This window comes from Camellia sinensis, chromosome 2 (assembly GCF_055761805.1).
Source record: "Camellia sinensis isolate YWXY chromosome 2, ASM5576180v1, whole genome shotgun sequence".
In the NCBI taxonomy this organism is placed as follows: Eukaryota; Viridiplantae; Streptophyta; class Magnoliopsida; order Ericales; family Theaceae; genus Camellia; species Camellia sinensis.
In genome coordinates, this window is record NC_138962.1 from 21,245,212 (window position 1) to 21,258,867 (window position 13,656).

The 13,656-nt window shown below is 37.7% G+C and overlaps 1 protein-coding gene across 1 annotated transcript; it reads left to right on the plus strand.

Moving 5' to 3' along the window:
* The first annotated feature begins 11,224 nt into the window (after window positions 1–11,224).
* LOC145811707 (uncharacterized) lies at window positions 11,225–13,274 on the plus strand. The gene is made up of 2 exons (XM_082907575.1): window positions 11,225–11,639; window positions 13,258–13,274. Exons 1-2 carry the CDS (start codon window positions 11,225–11,227, stop codon window positions 13,272–13,274), a joined length of 432 nt encoding a protein of 143 aa, XP_082763701.1.
* Window positions 13,275–13,656: the final 382 nt, after the last annotated feature.

Here is a 13,656-nt window from a genome sequence, read left to right on the forward strand (position 1 = left end):
GTTGTTAGTCCAGGTAAGTCTAGGACCTATGCTCCCCAGATCAATGAGGTTGCAGTTATTGATTCTCTCCCTGAATCTCTAAGTTTTGTTAAAGTTGTGGTTGGGGAAGAAGCTCCTTCTTTCACTTTGAACAGTGAAATCATTGAAGTCCCTAGCAACCAACCATGGCTGGTTTATGTTGTTAGCTATCTCCTCCAGTTCCTCCCATAGATTCTCTCTAGCTGCTAGATTTGGACTAGCATACACTGCTAATAAGACCCACTCTTCGTAGCATTCCTTGTGAATGGTAGCCTGTATATACTGATTAAACACAACAAATGTTCAGACATTAACATGATTTGTATCCCATATAAGCCAGATATCCCCCCATTCTTCCTATTGGATCAACCACTGTAGAAGCAAAGAAGCCCATATTGTTAAAGAAATTCCCTAGGGAGCTGAAGTGACCTTTTTTCCATAAGGATCAGAATTTCTAGTTTGTGTGTCCTGATAAGCTCTCTCAAGTTGCGCTTGAAAGTGTTATTCCTGCCCTCGATAGTTCCAGATCAAGATCTTCATAGAGTCCATGGATAGATAATTTGGGAAGGGTTCAGAGGCTAGCCTCGTAATGATGCTTCGAATCCTATGATGGTCTTGGTCTATTAACCTCATGGATGTCATCTGGAACGGATGGATTGTAGTACCTGGTATGGTGCTCCATCCTGGTTCGATTCTCAGCCTTATCTATTCAATCCACTATACTCTGTCTACATGGTGAATTGTTTCTATCCTTGGTCCTAGTAAAAGACCCATCGCATTGCCCTCTATCTTGTGCATCAAGACCATCGGTAGAGTTACCTCATCTCGCTCCATGGCAGATTCCTGGGTTTGGTGGTTTTCAAGATCTTGGGTCTCTATCTCCCAATGGGGAAGTTTGGTTTATGGTAAGAGGGCTAGGTGGGCGTGGGTTAGTGTTGTCATCTATTACCTCCTCCATTAGGATTTCTGGGGAATCAATTTCTGCTAGCCTGGGATTAGGGTTTGTAGGCCTGGATTAAGCAGGTATCATACCAAAGACAGTGATGTCCTTATCCAGACTAGTTCCAACCATTTGATTTGAAAAGGCTTATGCTTTGGCGTGTAGCTCAGGTGCTACAACATTCATAGGATTTGCTAGGCCTTTAGGTGGGCTTGAGTTCTTTTGAGTATAGTTAGTGGGCTTTTTGTAGGCTGGGAATGTCTCTAGCCTAGGTTGGGGAGTTTTAATAGAGTTAGAGATCTCATTCTCTTGGCCCAATTTGGTGGTTTTCTTGCCTCTAGTGGGTTCCTCTTTCTGATGGCTGGTGCTACCCAACTCAGCAAATTTGTTGGTGTTTGGGTTGGCCTCATAATGTTGGGCTTTCTTATACGCATTTCAGGCGCTGGATCTTTTTTTTTACTAGCATCCATGGCCAAAAAGCTTCGTCTCCTTCCTCTATCCCAATTTTTTGAAGGTTACCATTATCTACTGGTTTCGGCTAGTGGGTTTCCCGTCGGCTAAGGATTTGAGCTTTAAGTCAACTCGGACACTGTGTTCGCAGCCTTCAATCTGCATAGCTCCCTTCGGTGATCCACCTTGCCACAATGAAAAAAAAAAAAGAGTGGATAGATTCATATTCGATATTATAACTTTTCTTACCTAATACAAATCTAGGACAAAGTGGTTTTTGTGGGTCCACTTCGATGCAAACCCTTGCGAAGCGTCCTCTTGTAGCCATGGTTGTGGTGAGATCAATCTTCAGTGGTTTTCCTAGTTGCTTCGAGATGGTATAGAAGACTTTCTCTAGAAAATACTCAATCGGAAGCTCTGGAAACCAAACCCAAACAGCAGTGGTGGTTTCGAAGGCTTCTGATGCCTTGAAGTCAGGCTCCCATTTACGCACCGTAAGATAATGGTCCATGATTACACATGGTCCTCCTGAATAAACCATCGCACAGTCCTCTTGGGAGGAGAACTTGAATAAGAAATAGTTGTTACTCAAATCAATGACGTTGAATTCATCTTGTAGCCTGCAAAGTGTCTTAACTCTAGTACAGAGCATTTTGTATCCTATACTCTTGCCAAGCAATCTGACGATGAGTGCATTCATCCATGGTTGTCTGATTTCTTGCAATAGCTTTTTAGGGAGGGCGATTTTGGGTATTCCATTGTTCCTCTGTGATTGATTCCCAACTTGGATGTGTGTGTCTCCATCCTTATCCTCATCCTCATCCTCCTCTTCAATGATAATATTGGCTGTTAAATAATCAAAGTAGAAGTCTTTGCTTTTGGGTGCTGCAAGAGCTTCTTTGAAGGATTTAACCTTGGTCCCCTCAGCTGGAGCAGTCATTAGCTTAGAACTTGTTGCTTGAGAAAGAGCTGGGAGATTTTGAAGGGGCAAAACTTTCGTAGTGATTACCATCTCTACTTCCCCCATTGATTCCTTGCTTTTAATCTTCTTGGTGCTACGGATCAGATGATCCTCTTCCTCTTGAGACTTTCCGTTGGGATCTATTTCTGCTATTTCTGGTGTGCTCATTCTAGAGAGAGAATTTTTGCAAGCCTGACTTTGAATATTTGTATTAATCTAAACACTCTAATCTACTTCCTCTAAATCTGTACACACACACATCACTTGTAAATAGAAAACACAGAAGAAGACATGCGGAGATAGGGGTGGTGGTCCTCTCTTGTCAGAGCATCTTCAATCCTTCACATTTTCTTTCATCAAATTTGAAAGTGTTCAATCTCCACTCATTTCAACAATTGTTCATCAAATCAAGGGAAGGTAATTTTTTAAAAAATTGAGAACTCATCAAATCCTTTATCAAATTTGAATTTGATAAAAATTTAGAAAGATAAGCATTGGAGGTGATTTTTTTTTCCCCATTAAATTTGATGAAAACAAAAATTTGGAATAAGAGGAGATTTTTTATAAAGATTTTAATGAAAGAAAAGGAATAATTTCAAATTTAGAAAGATAAAAGCATTGGAGGTGATTTTTTTTTCCCCCATCAAATTTGATGAAAACGAAAATTTGGAATAAGAGCGGAATTTTTATAAAGATTTTAATGAAAGAAAAGGAATAATTCATATCAAATCAATCTTTTTGCTTAAATTTGAAATCAAATTAGATGAAAAAATTGGTGGAAGATTGAAAATGCTCTATCTGTTAGAAGAATTTTAACATTGGCAAAAATTAGATGCACAAAGATGATTAGTTATGTAATAATAAACTAACTAGAACAAAATAAACCATACATACTTTGGGCTATGGTAGAATTCAAGAATATCAAACGTTTGGCAACATTCAATTTTAGCCTAAAAATCAAAAAGTCAAATTTTTTTTTTTCCAAAAAGTCAACAAATTATATTAAAAAGTCAAATATTCTCTTTTCCCTCAACTTTTTACACATATTTTCATAAAAAGTCAAAAACTCATCCTAAACATACTAGTTTTTTTTTACCTCATATTTTAGACAAAAAAAATCAAAAAGGTACTAAATAGCTTGTTCCCAAATGAGGCCAGGATTAATAGTGACAGAATTAATAATTTCATAAATTAGTGTAAGATTAGTTATCCAATTAAATTAGTGAGATAACCAATTATTATGTATTCATTTTGGTTTTTTTCTTTCATATTTGAAATTATGATCCCCACTCCTCTCAATAATAAAAATTTGTAAATTTCATCAAATTGAATGTTTGCCGACATGTAATCCGATTAATAAAATTTACAATCAAACTGGAATTGTAAGTCCGTAAATTAACAATCTCAATCCTATGTTATAATCTTACTAATTAAACATGCCCACAATTTAATTACTATTAGTCTCTACACTAAAGCTTTAATCTTTACACCAACAAATATGGTGTAGATTCAAAGTCTTCTCTCTCTTCATTCACACTATTATGTTTGTTCTCTCCTAGTGATACGATGTTAAGTTTCTAGGAAAATTATGTGTTGTATGTGAATAGAGAGAGGGACCTTGAATCCTATTTAATAACAAGATACTATTTTTTATTTAATTAATTGTAACAACCCACATTTATGGCTTAGTCATGTTTGCATGTGTTTATATGTTTTGCCATGTTAAGATTGTTGTAGCGGCCCATATTCATGTCATGGTCATATTCATGTTCATTTACATAACTTGTCTTGATAAGTTTGCATTCATGAATCTTGCCTTGCTTCGTGTTTATGTGATATGTCTAAGTGTAGTGTTCATGCTTTGTTCCTCCCTTGGTGTCTCAAGCCTAAGTTATGTTAAGCCTAGATCATTCCAAGCCGAGGTCATCTTCAGCCTAGAAGTATCTTGAAACCTCTTTGTTTGACCTCCACCATTGCCTTGACATATTGGCCGAGATGTCACTATCTAGGCTGAGGTGTTCATCACCAAGGCCGAGATGTGTATTATCTAGGCCGAGATGTTACCTTTGCACCCAAGTGATCTTGTCCTGGAGTGGTATGACCTAGACCGAGGTGTGGCACATCTAGGCCAAGGTGTGGCACAGCTTAGTCAAGTGTTGTCCCTCCTAGACGAGGTCATTGTCGCCTTAGTTGCCAAAGCTCTGTCCTTAGCCGATGTCATCACTTGCCGGAGTGCCTTCCCGGGTAGCTTGTTGATACGCTTTGTCATAGTCTTGCCTTGTCAATCTATCACCTTTTTGAGGAGAACCAACCATCCGCTGCCACGTGTCCGAGCTGAGTGCTAAGTCAGCTGATAGAGAGAGGAAACCTACCATTTGTTTCTATCCTTGTTTTGAAGAAGAGAGAAAAGGTCTAGAAGAGGGAGAAGAGTTCTTGAGAGAGAGTAGATTTCCAAGCTTGATCCCTAGAGAGCGAACCGTTAGATCCGTGTTCTAAGGTTAGATTCTTGATATGCTCATGTTGTTCTTTATGTTCATGTTATTGCATTGCATGATTGAATATGATTTGTAAGCCATGCATTGCTTTGAAGTTCGGTCTTGGAAAGAGAAAATAGTATTCATGTGTTCTTCAAGAAAAGTCATGTTTTGATCCGAAAGTTCATACCAAGATTCATGTTTTTGTGTTTGTTTTCACATGATTTTCAAGTAAGGGTACCCAGGTCCATGTTTTCGAACTCATAGCATGAAATCCCAGATTTTCGTAATAAAGAAGTTATGATTTTGGCATCCATGTTCTTCATGATCTTCATGTTCATGTTCTTCTTGTTCCTTACGGGTGGTAACCCAGATCTCCAGACCTCACTTCCCTAAGTGTAGTCACCGAAATCACTCTTACCTAGACCCCGCACTTAGGCCAAGCATCGTATCTCACCTTGGTCTACCTTGCATGATCACTTATGCCTTTAGTTTGTCTTGTGTGCACCTCGGCGTGCAGCCGCACGCCGAAGCCTAGGTAGCCACACCTCGGCCAGGAGGTGTGGGACCTCGGCAAAGACCTGGTTGGTACCCAGCATGTCTTCATGACATGTAAAATAGTGTTTTGACTTCCAGCATGTTTTCCGAGATCATTTGCATGCATGCAAGACTTGTTTTGAAAAGTATGTTCAGTATGCTTTGCCATGTGTTTGTAGGACTTGGACCTTTGCCTTGATCCCGACGTCCCAAGAACTATGTGAGTGGTATTTTTAATAAAGTTATGTTCTTGAGGTTTTGATAAAGCTTTGCCTTTTTTGATGAAAGTATTTGCTAAGCATGAATGATATCCCTATTTTATGTATCAAGTATAAGTTTTGTTTTGACGACATTTTCGGAAAGTCCCTTGTGCTGGAGGACTCGAAACTTTCGCAGCACATCTTTGTTTTGAAAGTCCTCAGTGTCAGGGGACTATAATGCAACTGCCCCCTTTTTTTGAAAGTCTTTAGTGTCAGGGGATTATAATGCAACTGCACCCTTGTTTGAGATATCTCCTTTGCCACCGACTGCCTTGTGCGGGTGGGTTTGTCTAATCGATTCTGGGTCGATTATTCCCTTGTTTTGGAAGTCCCTTGTGCTGGAGGACTCTAAACTTTCGCAGCACATCTCGTTTTGGAAGTCCCTTGTGCTGGAGGATTCTAAACTTTCGCAGCATATCTTGTTTCGAGGATCCTTTCATGCTAGGGGACTTTAAGCCTAAGTAGCACCATCCTTTCGTGCTAGAGGACGTTAAGCCTAAGTAGCACCCTCGTTAAGATATCGGCCACCTACAGACTATGAACAGGTGTGCTCGATGCCGAGGTTATGCTTTGTTTTGAAAGACCAAGTTCCGAATGATGTTTTATTTCAAGCCAAGTTAAGCTATGTTATGTATGGTTTTGACAAGATATACTATGTATTGTTTTGAAAGGATCTCGGGTATCATTCATTTAACCCCTTTATTACTTATGCCATTCACTGAGTATCCAAGCTCACCCTCCCTATGTATATATGTAGGTAACAAGCAAGAAGTCGGCTACGCCAAGGTGTGTTTTGCAAGATGTTTTGGATGTATGTTATGTCGGCAATTTTGAAGCTTATGTATTTTGAACATGTCGGCTCGAGTAGCCTTTTACCAAGATGTAATATGTATTTTTGTACTTCATCTCTATTTGTATTCAAGTTGTAAAGCTATGTAAAGATGTATGCCATTTCATTTGACTTATGCACTGCTCTTACGGACCACTTGTATTTTAAATTATTGCTTCCGCATTTGTGAGCCCCATATATTTATACACTAATTATGTGTGAATTTTTAAAGTTGGCCTTCGGTAATCTCGGATTACTGGCCATCACGACACCAAACTACTAGGGGCGGTTTGGGGTCGTGACATTAATTAAGTGTATGATGATTATTCAACTAATTAAGAATTCATAAATTGTAAAATTTTTGGGTTTGATTTGTTACGGAGGTTAAATCTTGGATTTTATTTATTTATTTTTGTAATTTCTCCTAGATATATAAGAGGTTACAATGTGTATCTCAAAAGGGTGCATATGGTATCTTCTTCATAACAATCCTGTAAAATTTTACAAATAACATAAACCATTAAATTTTATAAATTCTCACCACATAAGTCATAACTTCTCACCACAAAATACCATTAAAAGAATCAAAAGTCATAACTTCGCCATTAATAACTTTAAGATGCACAACATAAATTCACTATTGGTAACTTTATCACATAGTGACATAACACACTACAAATATTTGTTACTTTCATCACATAAAATTGTAACTTTCTTACGATATACACCTGCGCCGTTAGAGATGCATGCTCTAGATTTGTCTAGATAACAAATATAATATATGAAACTAACTTATGTTATGATATTTTGTTAAAAATTAGGACAGTAAGATAGACTATGTGACTTAAGCTCAATTCATGTTCGACTTGTTCAAAGCTTGTTTGAGATCGGTTTGTTAAAAGTTTGTATTATTTTTATTTTTTATGTAATGTTTAAAATTTTGAGAATTTTCGCAAAATCAATTTTAAAAATAGTTCCACCCAATGCATTTTTGTGTATCATTTTAATTTTTTATAGTTTTGGGAACAAAGAATTTTAGCCTAGACACAATGTTAGTTGGACCTCATGTTAAGTGATGAAACTTACATATACTTTTTGTGTTGTAGTTAATATATTCGTTGGTATATTTATTGGTATTCTTAACATTAGTGTTTTTAATATAAATACACACTGCTATTTTTTTATTTGTATCAGTACCGTCCATATAGACTAGTACAAACTTACCAACAGATGTATTTTTTTTCCCTCTAATTTTGTAGGATTCACATTAAGCACATAAATGATTGAGTTAGTGAAGGCAATGGTCAAGCATTGTGGTGGTGTACCATTGGCAATTGTGGTATTAGGAGGACTTTTACAACAAAAGACAAACTGGTTGAGTGGAAGAAGGTGAGTAAAAACATTAGTTATGACTTAGGTAAGGGCAAAAGCCAGGGAGGAATCCCAATAATAGATATTTTAGCCTTAAGCTACCAAGACTTGCCTTACCATCTTAAGGTGTGCTTTTTGTATTTGAGCCATCTTCCTGAAGATTCGCGCAAAAAAATTGATTCAGATGCGGATGGCTGAAGGCATTGTGTTGCCGTCATCGATACCAACACGAGTAGGAGAAGTGGAAGAGGAAACAATGTTGGATGTTGGAATGAGTTATTTGGGTGAGCTAGTCCACAGAAGCATGGTTCAAGTCCAACTAACAAGGTTCAACAAAAGGATTAAACTTTGTCACCTCCATAATCTCATGAGAGACTTACGCTTGTTGAAGGCCAAAGAGGAGAATTTTCTCGAGATTGTTCACATTAAAGCCTTTGGTCATCAGCTCACGTAGGTAGACCCTGCACTGCTTTCTTCATCATCATTAACAACAACTGCTATGGATCATATTTTTGTTCCATATGAAATATGAATTACTCATGCAAATCCATGGACTCTCCATAAACATAGAAACTAAGATTTTTTTTTTTGATTTTTTTTTTTGATTTTTTTTCTAAATCTTCAGAAGTACAGATGATATGGTTGTGTTATTTTGTAATAAGGCATGCATTTTTTATAGGACACAATTAGTTGAGCTCATTCTATTGCAAATATTTTCTCTTGGTTGAACTCATAGACAAATCCCTTGTGTGGACCTGCTCTTACCTTTTCTTGTGTTTGGATGCAATTCTGTGACTCTGGTAATTTATTTTGTATTACAAACCAGAACCTGCACATTGTGGATGCAATTTTGGGACCTTAGTGGATGGCCTCTGTTATTCTACCTAATAATAAGATTACATTAAGTACTATGTTTAATTTAGCCTTCTATGAAATTCAAATGATATTTGGCTAATAAAACTTAATCACTACCAAATGAGAAAATTGGCAATGAACATGTATCCTGTACTTGCTTTACTTACTCAAAAAATAATAATAATAAATAAATAAAACTCACACTCGCTTGTTTAAGTTTGCTAGATAGATTTCTTTTATGAATGACATAAGAAGTCTAAAGTTTGTCCTGAATCTAAGCATTAGTTTATTAGATTCAATGTATAAAGAGAAAAATACAGAGAATGAATTGTGTATTGATCGATATATTGAATGTGTTGTTACAATGTTCAGAGAAGACTCTCCTTTATAGGGGAGAGTGTGTACAGGGGGCCAAAAGTGGCCGAAAGAGGCAATGCACTAAGGAACAACATTATGAAAGCTGGTTGGTAGACAGCTCATATACAACTAGCTAATATACTACTAATATATTCTAACATCCCCCTCTCAAACTCAAGGAGGATGGTTACAAACCAACTTGAGTTTGGAAAGAGTAACAAAAAAGACAAAATAAATTGACAAAGAAGGTAAAATAGGATAGGAGACACTGTATTGTCGTGTCAGACCGTTGTAGCAGACAATGTTGTGACAGTTTACAGGGTCATGGCGGACCGTGGTAGAGGCTAACCGGAATCAATGTCGGGATAGTTTATGGGGTCATGCCGGACCGTTGTAAAAGCTAACCGGAATCAATGTCGGGACAGTTTATGGGGTCATGCCGGACCGTTGTAAAAGCTAACCGGAATCAATGTCGGGACAGTTTATGGGGTCATGCCGGACCGTTGTAGAAGGTAACCGGAATCAATGTCGGAACAGTTTACGAGGTCATGCCGGACCGATATAGAATACACTGTATGATTGTGTATATAGGCTGCCCAAATATATATACATGGATATATATATCGAGCCCTCAAAAGTCACGCCCTCAAAAGGCGCGCCCACTTCATCAAAAGCCGTGCCCGACAGAAATCGTCGAGCGGCGAGCCATCAAAAGTTACGCCGGACACGCGGCGAGGCACGTGATCGACAGAGCGTCGTGTCGTCCTCTTCGACATTGTCTATATAAACCAAAGCGAAGCCTGAGGCTGGGAAGCAGAACAAACCAGTTGAAACCTCTTCGTTCTCTGAGAGCTTTTCTCGAAGAGCTGCAAACCCTGAAACACTCTGTAACATCTGAAACACTCAGCAACCCATAACATGGCCTCTTCTTCCCGTTCAGCTACCCAGAACAGGGCCTCTTCTTCCCGTGGTCTGCTCACTCTCTTTCCTGACCTCAACGAGTCCACAAGAGAGATAACCGGTGCGGTGGCCCTTGAACCTCAACCAAGCGCCCCTGGTTTTGCTCCGTTGACCTTTCCTATGCGGTCTGTGGAGCAAATAATGGCAGCGCAATCGGATATTGAGGCCAATCAGTATACATTGAAGTCATGTGTGGAGACCATGACTGCAGTCACAAACTTGTCGCACCGGCTTCAGAGTAGGACAAATGAGGTGCAGCAGTTAAATGCACAACTGGCTCTGCTCCAGCGCATGTATAAGGATGCGCGAGCAGAAATATGTGTACTAAAGGCAAAAAACAAGGAGCTGAAGCGGAAGGCCACCGTTATGTTCCGATTTGGAGATTCGCCATATGCTGCAGTGGAGGAGCAAGAGGGAGTGAACGTGTTCAGTGGATTAGGAAGTACTGAGACCGGGCTGTCATGGGACACCCAAGATAAAAGTAAGAAGAAGAGAATAGTGGAAGAGGCAAAAAAGTAAGGACAGTGTTTGGGATGGGATTTTTTGTTTGTTTGTTTGTTTGTTGTTTTTTTTTTTTTTTTTTTTTTTTGTTTTTTTTGTGTGCGCGTTGGTATAGAAATGTGATCGGGGTTGATCCCTGTCATGAATAAAATGAGTTTTTTTTGTGTTTTTTTTTTTTTTTTTTGCAAATCGTATGGCAGGAATGACATAATACGGAGCAGAAATAATAAGGGAAAAAAGATTAAAAATGAGGTGAAAGAAAAATAAAGAAAGAAAGAAATAATAATAATATATTTGAAATCAAAACGAGAGAGTGAGGGAAAAAAGAGATTGGTTCACGTGGGTTTCTTGGCCCACGGTTTTGTTAAAACCTGCTTTTTTTTTAATAATAATAATAATAATATATTAATGGCGAAAGCATGTGCGCTGGTGGGTTGGAAAGTGTTTGGTGGTGTAAAATGGATGAAAAGAAAAAATAAAGAAATAAAAGAAGAAAAGGAAAATGGGTTTGAAAAACTAGAGAGAGAGAGATGTCTCTGCGTGTCTGTTTTGCTCAGATCAAAGGCCCTCTTCTGTCCATGCACCGAAAGAGAGAGGGAGAGATCATGGTGTTGATGAGGACTGCAAACCAGCTAGTGAAACGATGATGTAGCAGCGGTTGGAGCAGGGATGTTGTATCGAGTGTCTCTGTCCATGTCAATGGCGGGGTAGATGGCGGTGTATGTGGGTCAGAAAGACGGCGGAGATTTCCACAGGGTTTTGGTTCCGGTGATGTATTTCAACCACCCGTTGTTTGGGAAACTGTTAAGGGAGGCGGAAGAGGAATACGGGTTTGATCACCCGGGTGGGATTACCATCCCTTGTCGGATCTCCGAGTTTGAGAGCGTCCAGACCCGGATCGCTGCCGGCCATGGCCGCCGGAAATTGATGACGAGGAAGATGACTTCGATTTGGAGAGGGAAGCTATTGGTGACCCCCTTGATGTTGGATGATAGCATGTTGTGGGTTAGCAGCCTTATCTCTGTGTGTGTGTGTCATGCCCATCATTGTTGCAGACATGGTGTTCGACGAAATGTCCCAGAGGGATTTTGGGTTTGCTTCGGCGAGGTGGTGAAGAAGAGTGAAGGTATGTGTAGAAAATTCTAGCGGCCTAGGTTGAGGTCCGGCGGGCGGCCAAGGCGAGGTTGCCGCCCGCCGGTGAAGCGAAAAATACTAAGTTCTTAACTTTGCTCTGATACCATATTAGATTCAATGTATAAAGAGAAAAATACAGAGAATGAATTGTGTATTGATCGATATATTGAATGTGTTGTTACAATGTTCAGAGAAGACTCTCCTTTATAGGGGAGAGTGTGTACAGGGGGGCCAAAAGTGGCCGAAAGAGGCAATGCACTAAGGAACAACATTATGAAAGCTGGTTGGTAGACAGCTCATATACAACTAGCTAATATACTACTAATATATTCTAACATAGTTCTTTCCGATTGTGTTCTTAAATCGTCTCCCTCTATGGTAGTTGTGGGTGTTGTGGCCTAATCCCATTTTCGGTTGGTTAATTGTTTCAATCCCATTTTCGGTTGGTTAATTGTTTCAACAGCTTACTATTAGCTACAACTCTTTCTGCTCTTAAATGTGCTTATAAGCACAATTTTTTGCACATTAATTTTATTACTAACTCTAAGTAGATGAAGGGCAGTAAAGATATTCAGGTAGTGGCAGCTCCATGGTTTTTTGGAATTTTGTTGTCTCGCACAATCTTTTCATTCATGCCAACTATCTCTACAACCAAGGAGTTTGCTCACAGCAGCTTTTTCCTTAGCCTGATTTGCAGCATTTTCCCATTTCTCTTCTTCTCGTGGAGAGGCCTATTTTTGCATTTGGTCTTCTTTTTCTTTTTTTTTCCATTCAGTTGTGTTGAGGCTTTCTTCATGTTGTTAGTTGTTTCCTGGACTCTGTTAATTTATATATGTCAATGAATGATGATGTTTTCCTTAAATTACGATGGAATCCTATGCTTGGTGGTGCCTTAACACACACCATTTGTGTTTATGTTCTCAACAATTCTCATTGCAATTTGTGGTTCCAGTAGAGCATACACCAACTTTCTTTTAAAGACATGCCAAGCAAGCAGAATGGATACATTCATTTTTTTTTTCTTATTTTTTAACAGGGGACCACTTGTAGTTGATTCTTCTTCACGTGTCTGTAAGAAGAAAAGTCGCAATGGAGAAATATCTTGCATAGATAGTCTTGATTGTCGATTTTGTGATTTGTTTTGAATCAATACAAGTAGAATTAGGTGATGGATTGAGTCAAATTAAGTTGGATTTGCATTTAAAACACTCGTACATTCACACAAATGAATGAAAGAACAAAATGCAATTACAATTAAATGATATTTTATCTAACAAAATTGTTAATTACAAAAATCCTAACAAAAAGTTAGTCGAAGTTTATTTTTGGAATGATACTAGTGCACACCTAATGAATTTTGAGTTTGAATTATTTATTTAGTTTTATAATTTTTTTTTTTATGTGCATGCATGTAACAAACATTATTATAATTTATTTGAAGAAAATTATTTTATATGATTTTGTATCATGAGAGTTTGTATTTTTGTTAGTTTTTAATAACTATTTTTAAATAAGAAAGGCAAATTATACCAGTGATCTCTACATTTTAACCTGCATGTGATTTTGGCCGCTACACTTTTAATTGGCTCAATTTTGATTCTTAATTTCAGATTTTGTGTCAACTTGATCCAATTGATAATATCTTTAGTGTTTTTTATGAAAATTTATCACTAAATTGATTGAGGTTAACTTATTTAGTTGAGTAAATTTATAATTTCACTCTTAAAAATATAATATATAATACTTACGTGCGTATTTTCATAAAAAAATATTAAAATTTATAATCAATTGGACTAAATTTAGATGAAATCATAAATTTAATGTCAAGATTGAGTCAATTGAAATTACAAGTATCATAATGACCAAAGTATAGAGACCACTGTCATAATTTATCCAAACAAGAAATTAATATCAACAATGACACAAGATGCTAATAAAAATTTGAAAACAAATATTTATTTATTTATTTTAAAAATAAATCATATATTTTTTTAATGATAAATATAATA